Here is an 18411-nt window from a genome sequence, read left to right as displayed (position 1 = left end):
TCCCCCGCCCTCATTTGTAATTTATATTGCCCTAGTGGCTCATTCGCACCTAAAAATTTTCAACTTTTTTTTCTTAGGGACCTATAAATTTTCATTAACTTATAAAATTGATTTTTTAGATAAAATCACCTTTTAAAGTTGCAGTTTTTGAAATAATCCCTTTATATATTTTTTAAAAAAATAACCAACTTAAACTTTGAAAATTAAGGAAATCACCACCTAAATCTAACGTCCGTTCAAATTTCCGTTATTGGCCCACACAACCAACGTCCAAAAAAAATTCACCAAATTTCTCCTCCATTTTCACTCAATACTCTCTCTCTGCTCTTTTCACCTTTCCAACCATTTTCATTACTGCTCGGCATCAGAGATTGAATTCCAAGACACCAAATCTCTCTCAAGCATAACATCAAACATCTTAAGGGCAAGCTCAATCATCCCACAACAAGCATACATATGAATCAAAGAATTATGTATTTACATCACACCATCAAACTCATTCTTAATGAGTTGAACATGGCACACTAAACCTGTTCTAGAACTACCCACTTTAGCACAGCAACCCAACAACGAAGGAAAAGTATAAGAATTGGGTAAAATCCTAGATTTCAGCACCTCAAAATAAAACTTGACACCATTTACTAAAATGGTTAAGCTTCGAAACGACGTCGTTTACACCAATCAATTGAGTTTAAATCCCCAAATTGAACAATTTAAGAACCCTAATTTCAATTTACCTATTTTAACTACGTGAACCATGCTGATATTTGGGGAAAGTGCCAAAAATTGATCGCTGATGAATTGTACTTGAAAAATTGGGAGAGAAATGAGTGTAAATTTGCGAAATTTTGACAATTTTGTCTCGAGAGAAGTGTTTTAATGGAGGATCAGTTCATATGGAGGAAGAAGGAAGAAAAAGAGGAGGGAAAAAAATATGGTTGTTAGATGTGGGCCCTACTAGCGGAACTTTGGACGTCCGTTAACATTTGGTGGTGAATTCATAAAAAAAGAAAGTTTAAGGTGGTTATTTAAAAAAAAAAAAAAAACATATAATGTGGTTATTTCAAAAACTGCAACTTTAAAAAGTGATTTTATCCAAAATATCCTATAAAAAAAAGAAAAAAAGTATCACTAATTATCCGACCTTTGTACGATTTTTCCGTCAATAATCTAACATTTAGATTATTATCAAAGTTGCAAAGCCACCTACATCTCAATTAAATGAAGTAAACAACTAAATACACTTCTACAAATAATTCATTTATAATAAACACAAAATACATCTAAATTAACAACAGAAAAAATTCACAACCAGTATCAAGAGCAAAACCTTAAAGCCAAAAACTAACTGTCCAAACTCCAAACCTGACCACCTCTAGGCTCTAGAGGCAATGCTGCTCCCTGAGTTCTAACCAGAGCAAGAAAAGGCAATGCTGCTCCCTGAGTTCTAACCAGAGCAAGAAAAGTGTGACCTGTGTTGAAAGACCAAAAAAACAGCAAGCTCAGTTAAGCGCACTTGTATTTTTCAGATACTTTTCTGAAGATGGTGGCGAACCCAGTGCCACCTGCGCAATTTCATCACAGCATGCTGATTTTTATGCACCAGCCGGGAATCGAACCCGGGTCTGTACCGTGGCAGGGTACTATTCTACCACTAGACCACTGGTGCTTGTTGATTTCTTATAACCCAAAAACATTATAATCGTATTAATCTTCCTTTCATTGGCTGTTGTTATGTGTTTTTCCTCTCAGTCCAACTTTTTCTACCTTCTTATTTTATAAGGAGTAACTAGCATTTTGACCCGCGCGAGAGCATTTTATAAAATAGAAGTTATATTACTCGACATATAATAACTTAGGTATTACGAAATTTTATATTATTTATACATATTCATAAATTTTTGTTTAATTAGTGTAAGTCCTGTAAGATATACATATATGAATAAATAGAACCACATTATGTATACGATACGGTTATTACTAAGTTAATCTAACAACATTTAGAGAGAACAATCTACGATACATGATAATGTAACATATAATATAATGTCAATAACAAAACAAACTGTAATTAAAATAATTATAATAAATTGACAAAAATTGAAACTTAGTCATAGAAAGAGAATAGACACTTAAAGTAACACATACATTACCTCTAAAAATATTTGATTATAATACCGGCCTATGTTTCAAAATGATCTTTACACATTCCATTTTAGTCTGTTTCATGATGTTGTTTACACTTTAATTTAAACTATTTTTTGACATGAAAACTTATTACCTTATCCTTCTTAATCCACAATATTTCTGATTTTTCATTCTCTTTCTCTTACTTTATAGGCCTTTAACACTATTATAGTTATTAATCCCTAATCCATCTTAATAATCCTAGTTAACCGTAATTAATCCCTAATCCATCTTAATAATCCTAGTTAACCGTAATTAATCCCTAATGAGCTCTAATTTCAGAAACATATGCCACAATCATTTTAAAAGAATACGTAAAAACAAAAGTTTTTAGTTAGTTATTTAGGTGGACATGCACCAACTCCCTAGAGAGTTGTGGGCCGTAGATTAGTTTGGTGTGTTTATTGATAAATTTAAAAGATTTGCAAAATGGATAATTGAAGAATCTAAGAGAGTTTCAGAATGCTAGAGAGAAAATAGTTGAAGAAAACTTGAATTTACTGATTAAGTTTCTTAGCTTGGAAGAGAAGCCAACATTGCTTTATATACAAGCAAGCAACTAACCCTAACTAACTTGCAACAAACTCACTAACAAACTTTTGTAAAATGAAAAAGATAAATATAAATATCATATATCCTATACTCCCCCTTCAAGCTGGACTTTAGATACAAGTCCAAGCTTGGCAGATAGAAACTGATGTCGAGAAGAAGCAAGTGGTTTAGTTAACAATTCTGCAAGTTGTAGGGCACCAGAAACATGAGCAGTTTCAATGAAACCATCCTCTACTTGCTCACGAACATAATGCATATCCCTTTTCAAGTGTTTGGTCTTGTCATGAAACATGGGATTCTTGGCAAAATGTTCAGCAGAAGTATTATCACACAATAACTTAACAGGCAATGAAATGTGAACTTGAAGGTCTTCAAGTAATCCCTGAATCCAAACAAGCTCACTGGCAGTTGCAGACATGCTTCTGTACTCTGCCTCAGCTGAAGATTTACTCACACTACGCTGCTTTTTAGTCTTCCAAGAAACCAAATTGTTGCCAAGGAAGACAACATATGCACTTAAAGATCTGCTGCTGTATTGACAGGCACTCCAGTCAGCATCACTATATGCACTTAACTCTGTATTAGAATCAGCTGTATACCATAAACCATTATCTATTATACCCTTTAAGTACTTTAAGACATGAAGAGCAGCCTTGAGATGAGGAACTCTTGGAGAATGAACAAATTGACTGAGATGCTGCACACAGTAGGACAAATCAGGTCTTGTGATGCCTAGGTAAAGCAATCTACCAACAAGCCTTCTATATACATCAGGATCATCAAGCAAAACCCCATCAGCAATGGACAATTTTAGACCACATGAAAGAGGAGCTGGTGCAGGAGTACATTCTTCCATACCAGCATCAATTAGAATGTCCTGAATGTATTTTCTTTGAGAAAGAAAAATACCATTATCGATTTCAATACCAAGGAAATAAGCAAGCAGACCAAGATCCTTGATTGTAAAAGCAGTGTCTAAAGCAACTTTCACTTCTTCAATTTGAGCCTTTGAAGTACCAGTAATCAATATATCATCCACATAAACCAAAATCACAAGAAATTCTGCATCATAAGTCCTTGTAAACAGAGAATAATCCTGCTTAGATTGCTGAAAGTTGAGAGAAATCAGAAATTTGTTCAATTCCTTGTTCCATTGCCTAGATGCTTGTCTCAAACCATATAAGGATCTCTTGAGTTTACAAACTTGTCCAGGCTGAGCTTTAAGATAACCAGGAGGTGGCTTCATGTAAACCTCCTCATCAATATAGCCATGTAAAAAGGCATTATTGACATCCAGCTGATATAGTGGCCAACCTCTTACAGCAGCAAGTGCAATGACAATTCTCACAGTAGCTAATTTAGCAACAGGGGAAAAAGTCTGAGTACAATCCTTTCCTTCCACTTGCTGATAACCAATTGCCACTAATCTAGCTTTATGCCTATCTATTGTATAAACAGGATTGAGTTTGGTTCTGTAAACCCACTTAGAGCCAATTGCTTTCTTATCTTTGGGTAACTGAGTAAGTTCCCAAGTATCATTACTCTCCAAGGCTTGGATTTCTTTATCCATAGCAGTTAACCAGTTAGCATCATGTTTAGCTTGATTGTAATGCTTGGGATCATTGGGAGACTGAAACACAGTAAAAACTAATGATTCCCAAGTGTCAAAGCTATTGAGTGCCAAATCAGTTAACCAAAGATCATCACAATCATTGTCAAGAGAGCAGTCTTTTACAGCAAAAGAAACAGATTCAGAAGAAGAAGTGTCATGTCTGTGTGGAATATATGCTCCAACAAAGTCTTTGAGAGCAGTTGAAGGTTTAATTGTTCTGGAACTTTGTCTGGTAACAAGAGTTGGAACAATAGGTTGTATGATATTAGGAGACTGATTAAGTTGAGTATTAGGAGAAGTAATGTGAATTTCAGGTTCAGTATTGTGTGTTGAACCAGAACTATGAGAAGAAGAAGAAGAATTGGGAGCAAAATGTAAAGAATTTTGAGATGAATGTGGTGGAGAAGTGTTTAAGGATAAAAGTGGAGATTCAGTGTGAATATGATTCTGTATATCAGAAGCAAGATCAACAGAATGAGAATTGGCTTCAGAACCAAAATGAACTGTTTGAACAGGTTTCAAAATATCGGGATTATGTGTAGGTTGAGATTTGTATGGAAATACATCCTCAAAGAAGATGACATCTCTAGAAACAAAGACAGTGTGTGTATCCATATCATAAAGCTTGAAAGCCCTATAACCAGCAGGATAGCCTAGGAAAATACACTTCCTAGTTCTAGAATCAAACTTATCTTTTTTTACTTGAGTGTTGTGAGCAAAACATAAACAGCCAAAGACCCTTAGTGTGTCATATACAGGAACACTCTGAAACATAACCTCAAATGGAGTTTTCCAATTCAACACCTTAACTGGAATTTTGTTTATCAAATGTGTGGCTGTAAGTACACATTCTCCCCAAAACTTCTTAGGCAATCCAGCATGAAATCTTAAGGCTCTAGCTATTTCAAGAAGACTTCTGTGTTTCCTCTCAACCCTACCATTCTGTTGAGGAACATAAGGAACACTTTTTTCATGTATGATACCTTTACTAGCAAACAAAACTCTGCAAGAATCTTTCACTACTTCAGTTCAATTGTCAGACCTTATTCTTTTTATTCTTTTGTGATATTGAGTGTCAACCATAGAGATAAAATCTGCCACCACCTTTTCTACTTGCATCTTGTTGTGAAGCAAAAAGGTCCACGTAACTCTACTATGATCATCCAACACAGTCAAGAAATAAGCTGAACCATCTAAATTTCTGACCCTATATGACCCCCATAAATCCAGATGAATCAGTTCAAAACATTCAGATGCTCTACTGTCACTCTTTTTGAATGGAAATCTATGATGCTTTGAATGAAAACAAACATCACAATTATATTCAGTAAATCCTTTACAATATGCTTCATCAACATACTTCATTAATGACAGAGAAGGATGTCCTAATCTGGCATGTAAAAGATCTAATTTATTCCTGTTATCCATTTTAGACTGAAACATACTAGTAGCAGCCTTATTTGGCAAAACACCAGTATTTACATGAGTATTACCATCCTGTACTACAGTAGCAGCTGTGTTTCCACTACACTTAAGATCTTGAAGATTTGTGTGTTTAGCAAAGTAGTAAAGACCTTGAGTCTTGTTTCCAGCACCAAGCATAGCTGAACTAGAAGGGTCCTGGAAAGAATACCCATCACCAGTAAATATAACATGAATGCCAGTTTGTTCAATCAACCTACCAACAGACATCAGATTGTGTTTGAAACCTTTGACCAATAACACATTTGACAAAACCACTTTATCACTAAGAACAACATCACCAACTGTGTCAACATTCAATTGTGTTCCATCAGGCAAGCCAACTTTAATTGTCTTTTGAAGTGGTCTCTTGTTTATCAAAATACTCTCATCATATGTCATATGATCACAAGCTACAGAGTCCACAATCCATAATCCACAATTAAGCATTTTATTCACAGTGCATTTAAAAGAGTGAGAAATGATACCTGCATAGTTTGCATAAGAACTAGAAACTCCAGAAGTATCACTATACTGAACTTGCTTGCCTTTCATTGCTTTCAAAACCTCTTGGAAAATTGCATTGATCATTTCATTGTTCACAGAACCAGCAGAACCATTCAACTGATCATCAAGAGGATTATCTCCAACATCAGCAGCTGAGTTTACATTAGCAACAAGTCTGCTTCCATTTGCTTGATACTGTGACCCTTTTGAGGCCTTAATTGTGTTGTACCAATCAGGATAGCCTATGAGCTTGAAACATTGATCCACAGTATGCCCCTTACCTTTGCAATGTGTGCATATCTTGTGCATTTTTTCTTTCTTTATCTCTTTCCAGTCTTTCTTTACACTAGCAAACCTCTGAGATTGATCACCTTTGTATGATTGAGCAGCCATAGCACTGCTACTCATAGCACTAGCCTCAACAGCTGCACCACTGACTTGTTTCTGCTTCTCTATTTGTTGAGTGATAGCAAAAACTCTGTTTATACTTGGTAAAGGATCCATGGATAGCACATTTGTCACAGTTCCTTCAAATCCTCCATTTAACCCTAACAAAAACTTCATCATTCTATCTTCTTCTTCAAACTCAGCTATTTTCTTCAAGATTTGGCAACTACAGCTATTCAAAGCACCACAAATACAAGTAGGAAATGCCCTCAAACTCTGCATTTCTTCCCATAGCTTCTTCAACTTACCATAATAGGTAACAATAGTCATATTATCTTGTTTTAAACTATCAATTTCCTTCTTCAGTTGATAGATCAAAGGTCCATTGGACTGTCCAAACCTCTCATTTAATTCCTTCCATAATTCTCCAACATTATCAATGTATCCAAAATCATCTGCTAACTCATTGTTCATAGAGCTTAAAATCCAACTCACTACCATGAAATCAGCACGTTTCCACTTACAATAATCTTTGTGATTCACAACAGGTTTGATAATTCCTCCATTCACAAAACCTTCTTTGTTTTTAGCTATCAATGCTCTCATAACATTCCTTTTCCATCGCAAGAAATTCGAACCATTGAAAACAGCAGAAACTAAAGAAGAAGTTGGACTGTCTGAATTAGCTATGAAATAAGGATCAAGATTACCTCCATTTTCACCATTGTTTTGGTAAGAATCTTGATGAGTTTCAAAGCTATCAGTCGCCATTATATCAACAATCAATCAAATACAATCACAATCGCAGATTTGAAATCGCAAAATTGTGCAAGAAACTTCGCAATTGCAAGAAGTTTCGCAGCAATCCAAGCAATTCGTGCAGTATTGATTCACTAAATCGAAAACCTAAATCTCCAAAATGAGATTCAGCTCTGATACCATGAAGAATCTAAGAGAGTTTCAGAATGCTAGAGAGAAAATAGTTGAAGAAAACTTGAATTTACTGATTAAGTTTCTTAGCTTGGAAGAGAAGCCAACATTGCTTTTGCAACAAACTCACTAACAAACTTTTGTAAAATGAAAAAGATAAATATAAATATCATATATCCTATAATAATAGACATGGTTAATCAGTAAAAGAACATCTAAACGTTACAGATTAAATTATTCAAGATTAAATTAGCGAGGCTTAAGCGTGCAACTTAAATGAACGTAACAACTTGTAGTAAACAGATTTACTTTTCAAAAAGGAAAAATAACCGAAAATTAATAAACAGATATAGTTGGTTGGATTATATTTATTAATTAATAAAAATGAAAATCAAGAAATGGTATATTCAGTTTCTTGAATACCGACTTAATCCAAACTGTTATTATAAATAGAAATCATTAATCAATAATCATCGATCGTCAATTCATCATCTTTCGTTTATTATTCCACAAAACTTCCTCTCATAAGTCGCCAGTCACTGTTATCCAAAACTAAACCCCATAACAATATAAATATTCCTCCATTTCCAATTCTTTTTTATTCAATTCTCTGGTTCTGTATTGCATGCTAGCTGTTAGTAATGGCGGCTTCAAGTTCACAGGAAGAAGGCAACACAAATTATGCAATCTGCGACAGAGATTTGGTCGGACAATTCGTAAGATATGGCACGCTCTTAGGAACAAGAGGAGGTGATGCTGAGAAAGTAGTTTTCAAGGGCTTTGATGGTATTAATGGTCTCGAAATCGCTTGGTCTGAGACATTATTAACAAAAGATATGTTGAAGAACGAGAAATATGTTGAGAGTTTGTGTAATGAACATAATCTCATGAAACCATTGGTGCATGATAATATTGTTAGATGCTATGATTCTTGGGTTGATTTTAAGGAGAAAAGACTTTACATGATTACTGAACCTTCTACTTCTGGTAATTTGTTAGATTATCTTCAGAAACATTTTCTTGAAGATGATATTGCTATCAAGAGTTGGTGCATACAGATTCTTAGAGGTTTGGAATATCTTCACAATCAAAATCCACCAATTATTCATCGTGATGTTAAGTTTGAAAACATCTTTATTAATGGTAATACTTGCACTGTTAAACTTGGAGATTTCAGTCTGGCTATGATTCTTGGTCAAAAGTACAGTGCAGATACTTTTGAAACACCATTGTTTATTGCACCAGAGGTTTCAGTAGGAGAACCATGTCATGAGTCAGTTGACATTTATTCTTTTGGGATGTGCGTATTACAGATGATCACCCTTGAAATTCCATATAGGGAATATGTTAACAAATATCATGCTCGTATGAAGGCTAGTTCGGGTATAATGCCTGATTCATTAAGAAGAGTGGCTGATCCTGCGGCTAAGCAGTTCATTGAAAGGTGTTTGGCTCCTGCTTCTGACAGACCCACGGCGACTGTCCTCTTGGATGATCCGTTTCTTGCACAAACTACTATTCCTATCACCCCAACTAATAGTCAGAGTCTGACAGAAAGTTTCAAGGTTGTGCCTGGTCAAGTGGATAAATTACTACCGAAGACATTTTGGTTAAGAGGGACAAAAGTAAACAACAATAACAATGACAATGCTGAATCTGATTCTGATTCTGATTCTGATTCGATATTACTGACATTGTGGATTAAGTTTGCATCTAAAAGTGAAGTGGTGATTGAAAATGTTTACTCAAGTGAAAGTGATACAATTCAAGGAATTCTTGCGGGAATTGCAACAGAACATGGCTTTTCAGCTGCAGAAGTAGTAACGGTTACTCAGCTTATGGACACACTCATACCAGTAGCGTCATCTGATAGTGGTCACCGGTTCGTAAAGTACTATGAAATATCGTGCCAAGATCGTGTTGTTAAGCCAGTTTATCAACTAGGCTTGTTGAGAGGCATGCTATCCTGTTTCTCATGTAAGGCAACTACTTCGACTGCTGATCAGTAGAATTCAAGAATAGCAAATCACTGATGCAGATCTTTCTTTACAGATAGAATTGAATTTTCTTTGTTAAATGTAGGGATAGTTGTTGTGGACATGTATCATGTCGAATAAGTAGATCTAGTTTCGAGGAAATTTAATAAAACAGAATGAAGTTTGTTTCTAGTCTCATCTATGTTGTTTTTGTTATGTCATTAAGGTTCAAATTAGTCTGGCCTGCATTGTCAACTAAATTGATTACTATGCAAAGTAAACCTGCTGTTGCTACTTGAGTTTAGTAAAATTTAAATGCCATTTGCTTTGTGGATGTATCCCAATGTTAGCTCTTGTACAGAAGGAGTATTACCCTGATAAGACTTGTTTCAGTTTGTGCATCTTGTACGTTAACTATGATCGCGTTCTCTGAGCTTATACGGAGTATAACAATCCCTAGTAGATTGACTCATATACTACCTTTCCAAATTCCAAAAGCATAGTTTCATACTCGCATATCACAGCCACACACCCTCTGTTCTGGGTTCAGTTTTATAAGCATATCACAGCCTCACAGGCTGTCTGTTATCTCTTGAATGATTTTCTGACTGCCGAGCAATCCGATTGCAAGGTGGCATATATGTCAAGATTCAATAAATGAATGGCATTCTCCACTGTTGGCACTCATCTGTTGTTGTGAAGATGGTATTTTTATACACACTTCTCCTGATCAGGTTATGAAGAAGATATTAAACCTGTTGTGACCATTGTTTAAAAGTAGACTTGTATGAATCAGGATTCGGGACAAGTCTAAAACTTGTCACCTCTATTAACAAATTTCAGCAAGATAATATGACTCTTATAGTAAGCTGTTGCTTGATTTAGTTTTCTAGGGAGCAACTTAGTAAGAGTAACAGACCTGATCTAGACCACCTGGGTGGAGCAACCCTTGGGCTGGGTTTGGTAGCTTTATAAAGTTTCTGAACTCTTTCTTGTATTTATTTTTCTGATCTTAAGAAGATTCTCCTAACCTCCTGTTGATTTTTCAGATTGGGTTCAAGTTTGATTCTTTCTGCATATGACACTAGTAGAACAATATCTTTGACAATATTTCAGAAAACAAGGTAACAACAATGTTATTATTTCATTTTCTGAGAATAGTTTACCAGCAGCAGCAGCTGCCTATGTTGCTCAAACTCGCTGCTAGCGTAGTTACATGAATAATGTTGAGGGTGCTGTCTTTGGATAAATTAACTACTATAAGAGTTAGAAAATTAGGGATGATGAGGACACAACATATATTCTTTATGACACATTGAGAAACACTACCCAACTCCTTAAGACTTCCAAATCTCATAGCTTGTATGTAGCCTATGTAGGACTTGAACCTACATCTTCGTGTGTCAACACACGATGCTCTACCATTTTGAGCTAATAGGCTAGAATCAAGTTGTTGGTTGTTGGTTGCCGGTCAAAGAATTCATAGTAATTACATTAACATCATACTACCATTTAAAGTATTTTATAGGCATAATTCAAAAACGCTATTTAGCAAACACCACCATATAGCATAAACAAATTTTAGAACAGTTTTGACACAATCACCAAAGTATCCCAAAACCTGTATTCCTGTAATCCTATTATTGGATGATCTTTGTGTTATGAAGTAAAATTGTCTTCTGACCTTGAATAACTTCACTTGATAATCAGGAAACAGAATCTCAAAAATGGATTTATTAAGAATAAAGCATAACTGTAGGCAATGAAAGTACTGAGAGTAGCACAACTTTTTTACCATATAATCCCATACCTATGCCTTCAAGGCATCCTCTGGAACTCTAATCACTATACCAGTTAAGAACTCGAGCTTGCATTTGGAGAAAATGATGTATTTCTAGCCGTCCTTTTCAGCGGTCCTTCCTCCTTTCAACCCCTACCAAGTAGCAACACCTCCTCCATCGTTGGAACACTCGTTACTGCCGCCGTGAACGCCGAAATTTAGAACAACCCAAGATCGTGTGGAGGAGATAAACAACGAACCAAACCCAAGTTTCAAACAAATCGATGGCGACGCAATACAAAATAACAAATCATCAATTAATTGAATGAAAAGCAAAAAATGCGAGTGATTGAGGTGAAGAAACAAGGAAACCCTAAATTGAATTGGGGATTTTTTTATCTACAGAAGAGAAAGAGGGAGGGGGAGCAATCGGTAGAAGGTACACCCTACGTACAACCGAGTCGGTTTTGTATTTTTACGCCTTTAAAAAATACATTTTTATTGTTTGAAAGCATATATTTACCGTTAAAAGCATATTTTCACATAAAAGGTACATCCGTTTTAAAAGAGTTAAGATAAAAGTTGGGGTCTAACCTTTTGGTTTTTTCACCCTTTAGGACCTCAACCTTTTTTTTTCACCTTTTGGGGACTCATGTTCATTTTCCGGCCAGTTAACCATAGTTTAACTCACCGTTAACCATACTATCACTCAAATAATAAATTAAGACAAAGGTTAGGATCCAACTTTTTGATATTTTCACCGTTTAGGACCCGAATATTTTTTTTTCACCTTTTGGGACCTCATATCCATATTTTGTATACCAACGTTATTTATTATATATAAAAAAATTAACCCTCAAATTAATAATTATAATAATAGTTATTAATATTTTTATTTTTATTAATTATTATGTAATAATTGTTATTAATATATTTAACAATAATAATAATAATAATAATAATTCATCTTTCCCAAACCCCATCATACAATTAAAACTACATAGTACTCTTCTCCAAACATCATAGATAATATTTACTCATTCATAAGACCTTTAATAGTTGAAACTTAATTTACGTAATCCAATAACAACTGATTTGAATATGTTTATAGAAAATTTGAGGTCAGCAATTTTAATTCGGAAATTGCTGATTAATTTTGATCGAGTTAAGCATAAATCATTTAAGTACCTCATCAAATATGAGCATCAATAATCCAATTGTCTTTACTGTCATAAAACAATCAAGAAATAGTATGATATATTAACTTGTGATCAAAATCAGAATTCGTTTAAAATTAACCTATTTTTATTATTTTTACGTTTTTGTGTGGACATTACTAATATTCTTCAAACAAACCACAAATAATTGTGAGGATATACCATCAATGGCGGATCTTCCTAACAACTTGGGTCCCGGAGCGGAAAATTCCGTAGTGTATTTTTAGTTCCACCATCCCCGTAAACCTTTGAGTATAATTGTATGAATATCGTACTCTACTATATAAATTGCTTAATTCTTCTATTGTCATTGGACACCATAACCGAATATATAAAATATGATCGATCAGCTTGTAAATAATTATTTTCTTCTTTATTCATTAGATTATTTGATACCCAAATCAATTTATATATGGGCTAAATTTATGAATTAAGTTACATATCATTTCAATTTGAACTTATTATATGTTAATGATTAGAAACTTTAATAATTGAATTGGAATTACATGAAAACTTGAATGAGGTCTCAAAAGGTGAAAAAAGAAAGTTCAGGTCCTGAAAGGTGAAAAAACAAAAAGGTTAGTCCTCAAACTTTTGATTTACTTTAACCTTTTAACCCAAGGACCTAACCTTTTAATGTACTCTAGTTAAATTTGGCCGGAAAAGGGGAATGAGGTCCCAAACGGTGAAAAAAAAGCTATAGGTCCTAAACGGTGAAAAGTTCAAAAGGTTAGACCCCATTTATTAGCTTAACTCCGTTTTAAAAGTAAACTAGATTAGGTCCCGTGCACGCACGGATATTTGAAAATTATTATTTGACTATCTTTTTTATAAAATTTTAATTGAAGTATTTATCCCTTAAATCTATTGCGTAATTAATAATCTCGAATGTACTCATTTTATCATATTTTAACTTACTACGTATTATATATTTTATATGTTTAATATAATGATCTGACTAAAATATTTGATATATTTAATATGCTACTTTGGCCAAAATATTGAGTAAGAACATTCTCTATTATTGATATGACAATTTGACTAAAATATTACCAAAATTTTAATAATGGCATAATCCATAATCCTATATTTTTTTCCATATATAAACATTTATACAAAAGGAGAGAAAATAAAAAAAGATAAATATGTCTTTTTAGGAAAGAGTTTTTGGCGGGAAATCTTTTCACCATGAAGTGACACGTGTTATTCCTGGTGTCTCTTTTAGTATATAGTAATAGATAATATATGGACTTTTAAACTAAAAAGTATGCTTATAAACTGTAAAAAGGTACTTTTAAACCGTAAAAATATGTTCTCAACCCGAAAAAAATGTGTGCACCTTCTAATTTGTGGAGGGGGAGGAAGAGGAAATAGAAAATTAGGTCCATATGTTATCAATTTGTCATGGACTCGTGGCTAGCTAGAAGTCTCGGCCTCAAGTGACTTGTGTTCATATGGATAAATGGATATTTTTATAAGGACATTTCAGTCCTTTTACTCGTTTTCTTTTAAGGAACTTTTTTTCCTTTTACTCTTGTTGAGGACTCTAATCCTACCTATACTAATATTTTAAAATTCAATATTTGCATAAAGTGATGTCACGTGTCATCTCTTTGGTACTCCTATTATTTTTATTTTTTTTGTTAGGTCATCATTTATATTTATCATTTTCATTTCTCCTCCTTAATTAGATGCTTATTTTATTTCAGAATTAATTTTAGTTGTTTCACATTCTAAATTTAATTTCATTACACTCCAATGCTTCACATTTCATTATTTCAAAATTTGCGTATCCTACTTTATAGTACGTAAAATATACAAGATTTTTAAATTAAAAAAACTCGTGCATCGCTCGGGGTAAATCTAGTTTGCCTTCTAAATATCTCTCATTTGAAAAGATTGATTTGTTAAAGAAGAAAGGGTAATAAATAGGGATCGAAATATTTAGTGGATTATCAAATAATCCGGTCACCCGCTGTAACTAAGCAGACGAGAATTCGAATTAGATGGGTGAAAAGCGGGTGATGGATATAGGTGGACCAACCATGGTTTGGGTCGCCAACTCCGGGACCAACCTTGGTCCGGGCCGCCAATTCCGGATGGACCAACCATGGTCCGTGCCGCCAATTCCGGGTGGACCAACCATGGTCCGTGCCGCCAATTTCGGGGGACCAACCATGGTCCGGGCCGCCAATTCCGGGCGGCCCTTGTGTTTTAAAAAAAAATGAATTAATTTTTTTTTTAAATTAAATTTTTTTTCCTGCTAGGTAAAAATGAATGTAATAAAAATAAAAAAGTTTATAATTTCGTTTTTAATTTCGAATATTTTAAAAAGTGTTGCCAAAAAAAAGAATTGAATAATTACTGAATTTCATAATTAAAATAATTAATATAATTGAAAAAAATAAAATTGTTAGAAGTATTTGTTTAAAAATGGTAGTTTAAAATTTTTATTTGTTTATATATTAATTTCGATTCAAAAAAAAAGTTTAAAAAACGTGAAGGGGAAGGGTGAAGGGAGATGGGGGTAATTTTCTTTAAAAGAGTAAAATCGTCATTTTATGATAAATACGCGGGCGTTTTAGCGATTGAGGAAGTCGAATAAAAACCCCCGAATTTTATGCATTTATACATCAAAGTAGTTATAAATTTTACATTTTTACCATGTTTTCACAAAACACTCCAATTTTTTTACCCTTTAGTTTGTAACACTTAAATTTTTAACAATTACTCACCGTGACCTAAAATAGTAAAATACCCTTTTCTTCAAGTCGGTTAACATCAACCTTGTTTTTATTATTAATTTTTAGGCTTATTATAAGTCGGTTAATATCGACCTTCTCCCGTCAATAAAATAACCTCATTATTCATTAATCCTCCCAAATTAATCTTTCCTTTTCTTTTCTATTCTATCTCCTTCCCTTCTCTCAAAAATTCAAAATTCTCCAACGGCAACATAACCAGTAATTGGCGGCAACCAGTAGTTGGAATACCGCTAAGTTTATCACAAATATCTTTTACTTGAAAATCATGTCATCCTTTTCTCCCTCCTGCCCTGGATCAGGGAAGAGTCTGATGTCAAGTCACATTCGTTACAATCTGATTCACAATCGAACCAAAGAAAACGTAAGAATTCATCTTCTTTTTGTTTTTAAATACGATTTATTGTTAAAATTAGGTTAATTTTACTGAAATTTTGTGTTTTTGTGATGATTTGAATGAAAAACAGTTGGATTTGGATAGATTTATTCCGAATAGATCAGCTATCGATTTTGATTATGCGCATTACATGCTGACAGAAGGATGGAAGGATAAAGAGAAGGATAGTTCTGTTACATCGCCGTCAAAGGAGGCGTATCGGCAGCGGATGAAGGAGGTTTTTGGGATGAACAGATCAAGAATTCTTGCATTCAGTAACAAGCCACCTGCCCCACTTCCTATTTCCACCCCCCAATTGGAGGGTGCTTCTGTTGGTAAACGAAGACATCGTCGGGTTCCTCAGGTTTGTTCACTTTTCTCACTAATTTTGATTGGGTTTATCCAATTATGCATCTAATTTTGGTATTAACACGGATAATTATGTCTAGGGTTTAGGGACTAATAATGGACTTGTTTTGAATCTGTTATCGAATTGTTTTGTATTAACACGGACAATTATGTCTAGGGTTTAGGGACTTATAATGGACTTGTTTTGAATCTATCGAATTGTTTTGTATTAACACGGACAATTATTTCTAGGGTTTAGGGACTAATGATGGACTTGTTTTGAATCTTTTATCGAATTGTTTTGTATCAGACCTTAGTGTTCTTTTTATCTTTCTTGCATGATTAAAATGTTATTTATGATTATGGTTGTGATCCTCTATGTAAGATTATAAGTTGAATACTTATTTACTTATATTTAGTGTAGAAAAAGCGCGCATGTTGGCAACATTTTTCCTAAGAACAGTAAACGAGGAAAAACATTATGAATTACGGATTACTATGAGTGCTTTTTTTCAAAATAATGAGGCATTATATTGAAAGCTTTGGTGAGTTTTATAGCTTATTTTTGGAGTATGTGATCGTATGTCAATTGTCAAATGATATGTATGAAGTACCATTTTGATATTTTTTGGATATGCTATCTCTTGAATTGCTTAGTTTGTTAGTATGTCCTTGGCCTTTTTGGTTGTTGCTTGGTTATAAACTCCGAAATTTGACATTGGTGTTGTAAACAGATTGCAGAACGTATGTTGGATTGCCCTGGTCTGGTAGATGACTACTACTTGAATTTGCTGGATTGGGGTAAGAGCAATGTTATTGCTATTGCTCTTGAAAACACAGTATACCTTTGGGATGCATCCAGTCATACTTCGTGGGAGCTTGAAACCGTATCTGATGATAAAGGCCCAGTAACGAGTGTGAGCTGGGCGCCTGATGGTCGTAATATTGCCATTGGCTTGAACAACTCAGAAGTTCAGGTCTGGGATTCTATAACTAACAAAAAGGTGAATAACTAGCACAACTATATATTCTAGGTTTTTATGTCTGGGTTTTTCAATTTCTGACTTTTTTTGGTTCTTGCAGCTGAGAACTTTAAGTGATGGCCACCAAGCTCGCGTTGGTACACTGACTTGGAACAATAACATCCTCACAACTGGATCAGCAGACAGCAAAATCATTAACAATGATTTAAGGGTTAGGAATCATATAATTGAAACCTACAGAGGACACCGGAATGAGGTTTGTGGGTTAAAATGGTCACCTTCAGGTCGATATCTTGTCAGTGGAGGCAATGACAATCTTGTACACATCTGGGATCGATCAATGGCAGGTTTAAATTCAGCTTCTCAGTGGCTGCACAGGATTCAGGACCACACAGCTGCAGTTAAAGCTCTTGCTTGGTGTCCTTATCAGAGTAATATGCTGGCTTCTGGTGGAGGCATGGCTGATGGATGCATAAAATTCTGGAACATTAATACTGGTGCATGTTTGAACTCAATTGATACTGGATCCCAGGTTTCTGCTTTGTTGTGGAACAATAATGACCGTGAGCTTCTGAGCTCGCATGGGCTTCCTGATAACAAATTGACTTTGTGGAAATATCCATCTATGGTGCAGATGGCAGAGCTTACTGGGCATACCTCTAGAGTACTTTTCATGTCTCAGGTAATTAATTTATCATGATTTGTTGACAATTTACCTTAACTTTTTTGTATTTTACTGATATTTTTGTAATCTATGTTACAGAGTCCTGACGGCCACTCAGTAGCTTCTGTAGGGGATGAGACCTTGCGGATTTGGAATGTGTTTGGAAGTCCAGATGAAGTGAAATCTTCAAAAGAAACTAGTGCTCCTGAGCCATTTGCTCATGTGAGTCGCATTCGTTGATATGTCTGATATTGTGCTTGGGAGGAAAGAAACCGACAGTCTTCCATGGCAACTGGCAAATTGTTTTTTTAGAAGAAAACAAGGTGTTTATATGAGGTTGTACAGATTCATCCAAGTTAATTTTTGGATAGTGAGAGTTATATATTCTATTCTAACATGAGGGAATTAATGCTAATTGTCTATAGCCTTTATTTTGTTCATGGGTGACACTCCACTAGTGTCTTGTAAATATAATTCTTTCTGTTCTAATCATAAATTTTGTTGCTACAGATATGTATTCTTATATAATTGGCCGAATTCGCGCTAATTAAGCATTGCAGCTTCCACTTCATGTTGCATAAATACACGGTCATTCATTGCCAAAACATAACTTTCCAAAAAATAACTGTCATTGTGTAAGGCTCACTTCATTGGCCAAATTTCTTAGCA

General features: G+C 34.5%; 2 protein-coding genes and 1 non-coding gene across 4 annotated transcripts; 2 read left to right on the top strand and 1 right to left on the bottom strand.

The window, feature by feature from the left end:
• Window positions 1-1598: 1598 nt before the first annotated feature.
• Window positions 1599-1669, bottom strand: TRNAG-GCC (transfer RNA glycine (anticodon GCC)). The gene has a single exon. It is a non-coding gene; the product is annotated as a tRNA-Gly (tRNA).
• Window positions 1670-8277: 6608 nt separating this feature from the next.
• On the top strand, window positions 8278-9645 carry LOC110794961 (serine/threonine-protein kinase WNK8-like). The gene has a single exon (XM_021999936.2). The coding sequence runs from the start codon at window positions 8278-8280 to the stop codon at window positions 9643-9645; it is 1368 nt and encodes a 455-aa protein (XP_021855628.2).
• A 5832-nt stretch (window positions 9646-15477) lies between these two features.
• LOC110794974 (cell division cycle 20.2, cofactor of APC complex) lies at window positions 15478-18253 on the top strand. Of its 2 annotated transcripts, none has more exons than XM_056841229.1 (5): window positions 15478-15735; window positions 15909-16111; window positions 16830-17099; window positions 17179-17760; window positions 17842-18253. In XM_056841229.1, the coding sequence occupies exons 2-5, from the start codon at window positions 15977-15979 to the stop codon at window positions 17980-17982; spliced, it is 1128 nt and encodes a 375-aa protein (XP_056697207.1). In that variant the 5' UTR covers window positions 15478-15735; window positions 15909-15976; the 3' UTR covers window positions 17983-18253. The 2 variants fall into 2 exon arrangements, with proteins under 2 accessions (XP_056697207.1, XP_021855640.1); XM_021999948.2 differs by having other exon boundaries at window positions 15839-16111.
• Window positions 18254-18411: the final 158 nt, after the last annotated feature.

Source organism: Spinacia oleracea, chromosome 3 (assembly GCF_020520425.1).
Source record: "Spinacia oleracea cultivar Varoflay chromosome 3, BTI_SOV_V1, whole genome shotgun sequence".
Lineage (NCBI taxonomy): Eukaryota > Viridiplantae > Streptophyta > Magnoliopsida > Caryophyllales > Amaranthaceae > Spinacia > Spinacia oleracea.
Note: the sequence above shows the minus strand (reverse complement) of the source record. Positions and strands in the feature narration are given on the sequence as shown.

Excerpts from the sequence above, each read along its gene's own strand:
- LOC110794974 (XM_021999948.2), top strand. The coding sequence starts at position 15,640 with ATGTCATCCTTTTCTCCCTCCTGCCCTGGATCAGGGAAGAGTCTGATG. Across the intron at positions 15,736-15,838 it reads ACAATCGAACCAAAGAAAAC|TTGGATTTGGATAGATTTAT; the intron begins GTAAGAATTCAT and ends AATGAAAAACAG. Across the intron at positions 17,100-17,178 it reads ATTCTATAACTAACAAAAAG|CTGAGAACTTTAAGTGATGG; the intron begins GTGAATAACTAG and ends TGGTTCTTGCAG.
- LOC110794961 (XM_021999936.2), top strand. The coding sequence starts at position 8,278 with ATGGCGGCTTCAAGTTCACAGGAAGAAGGCAACACAAATTATGCAATC.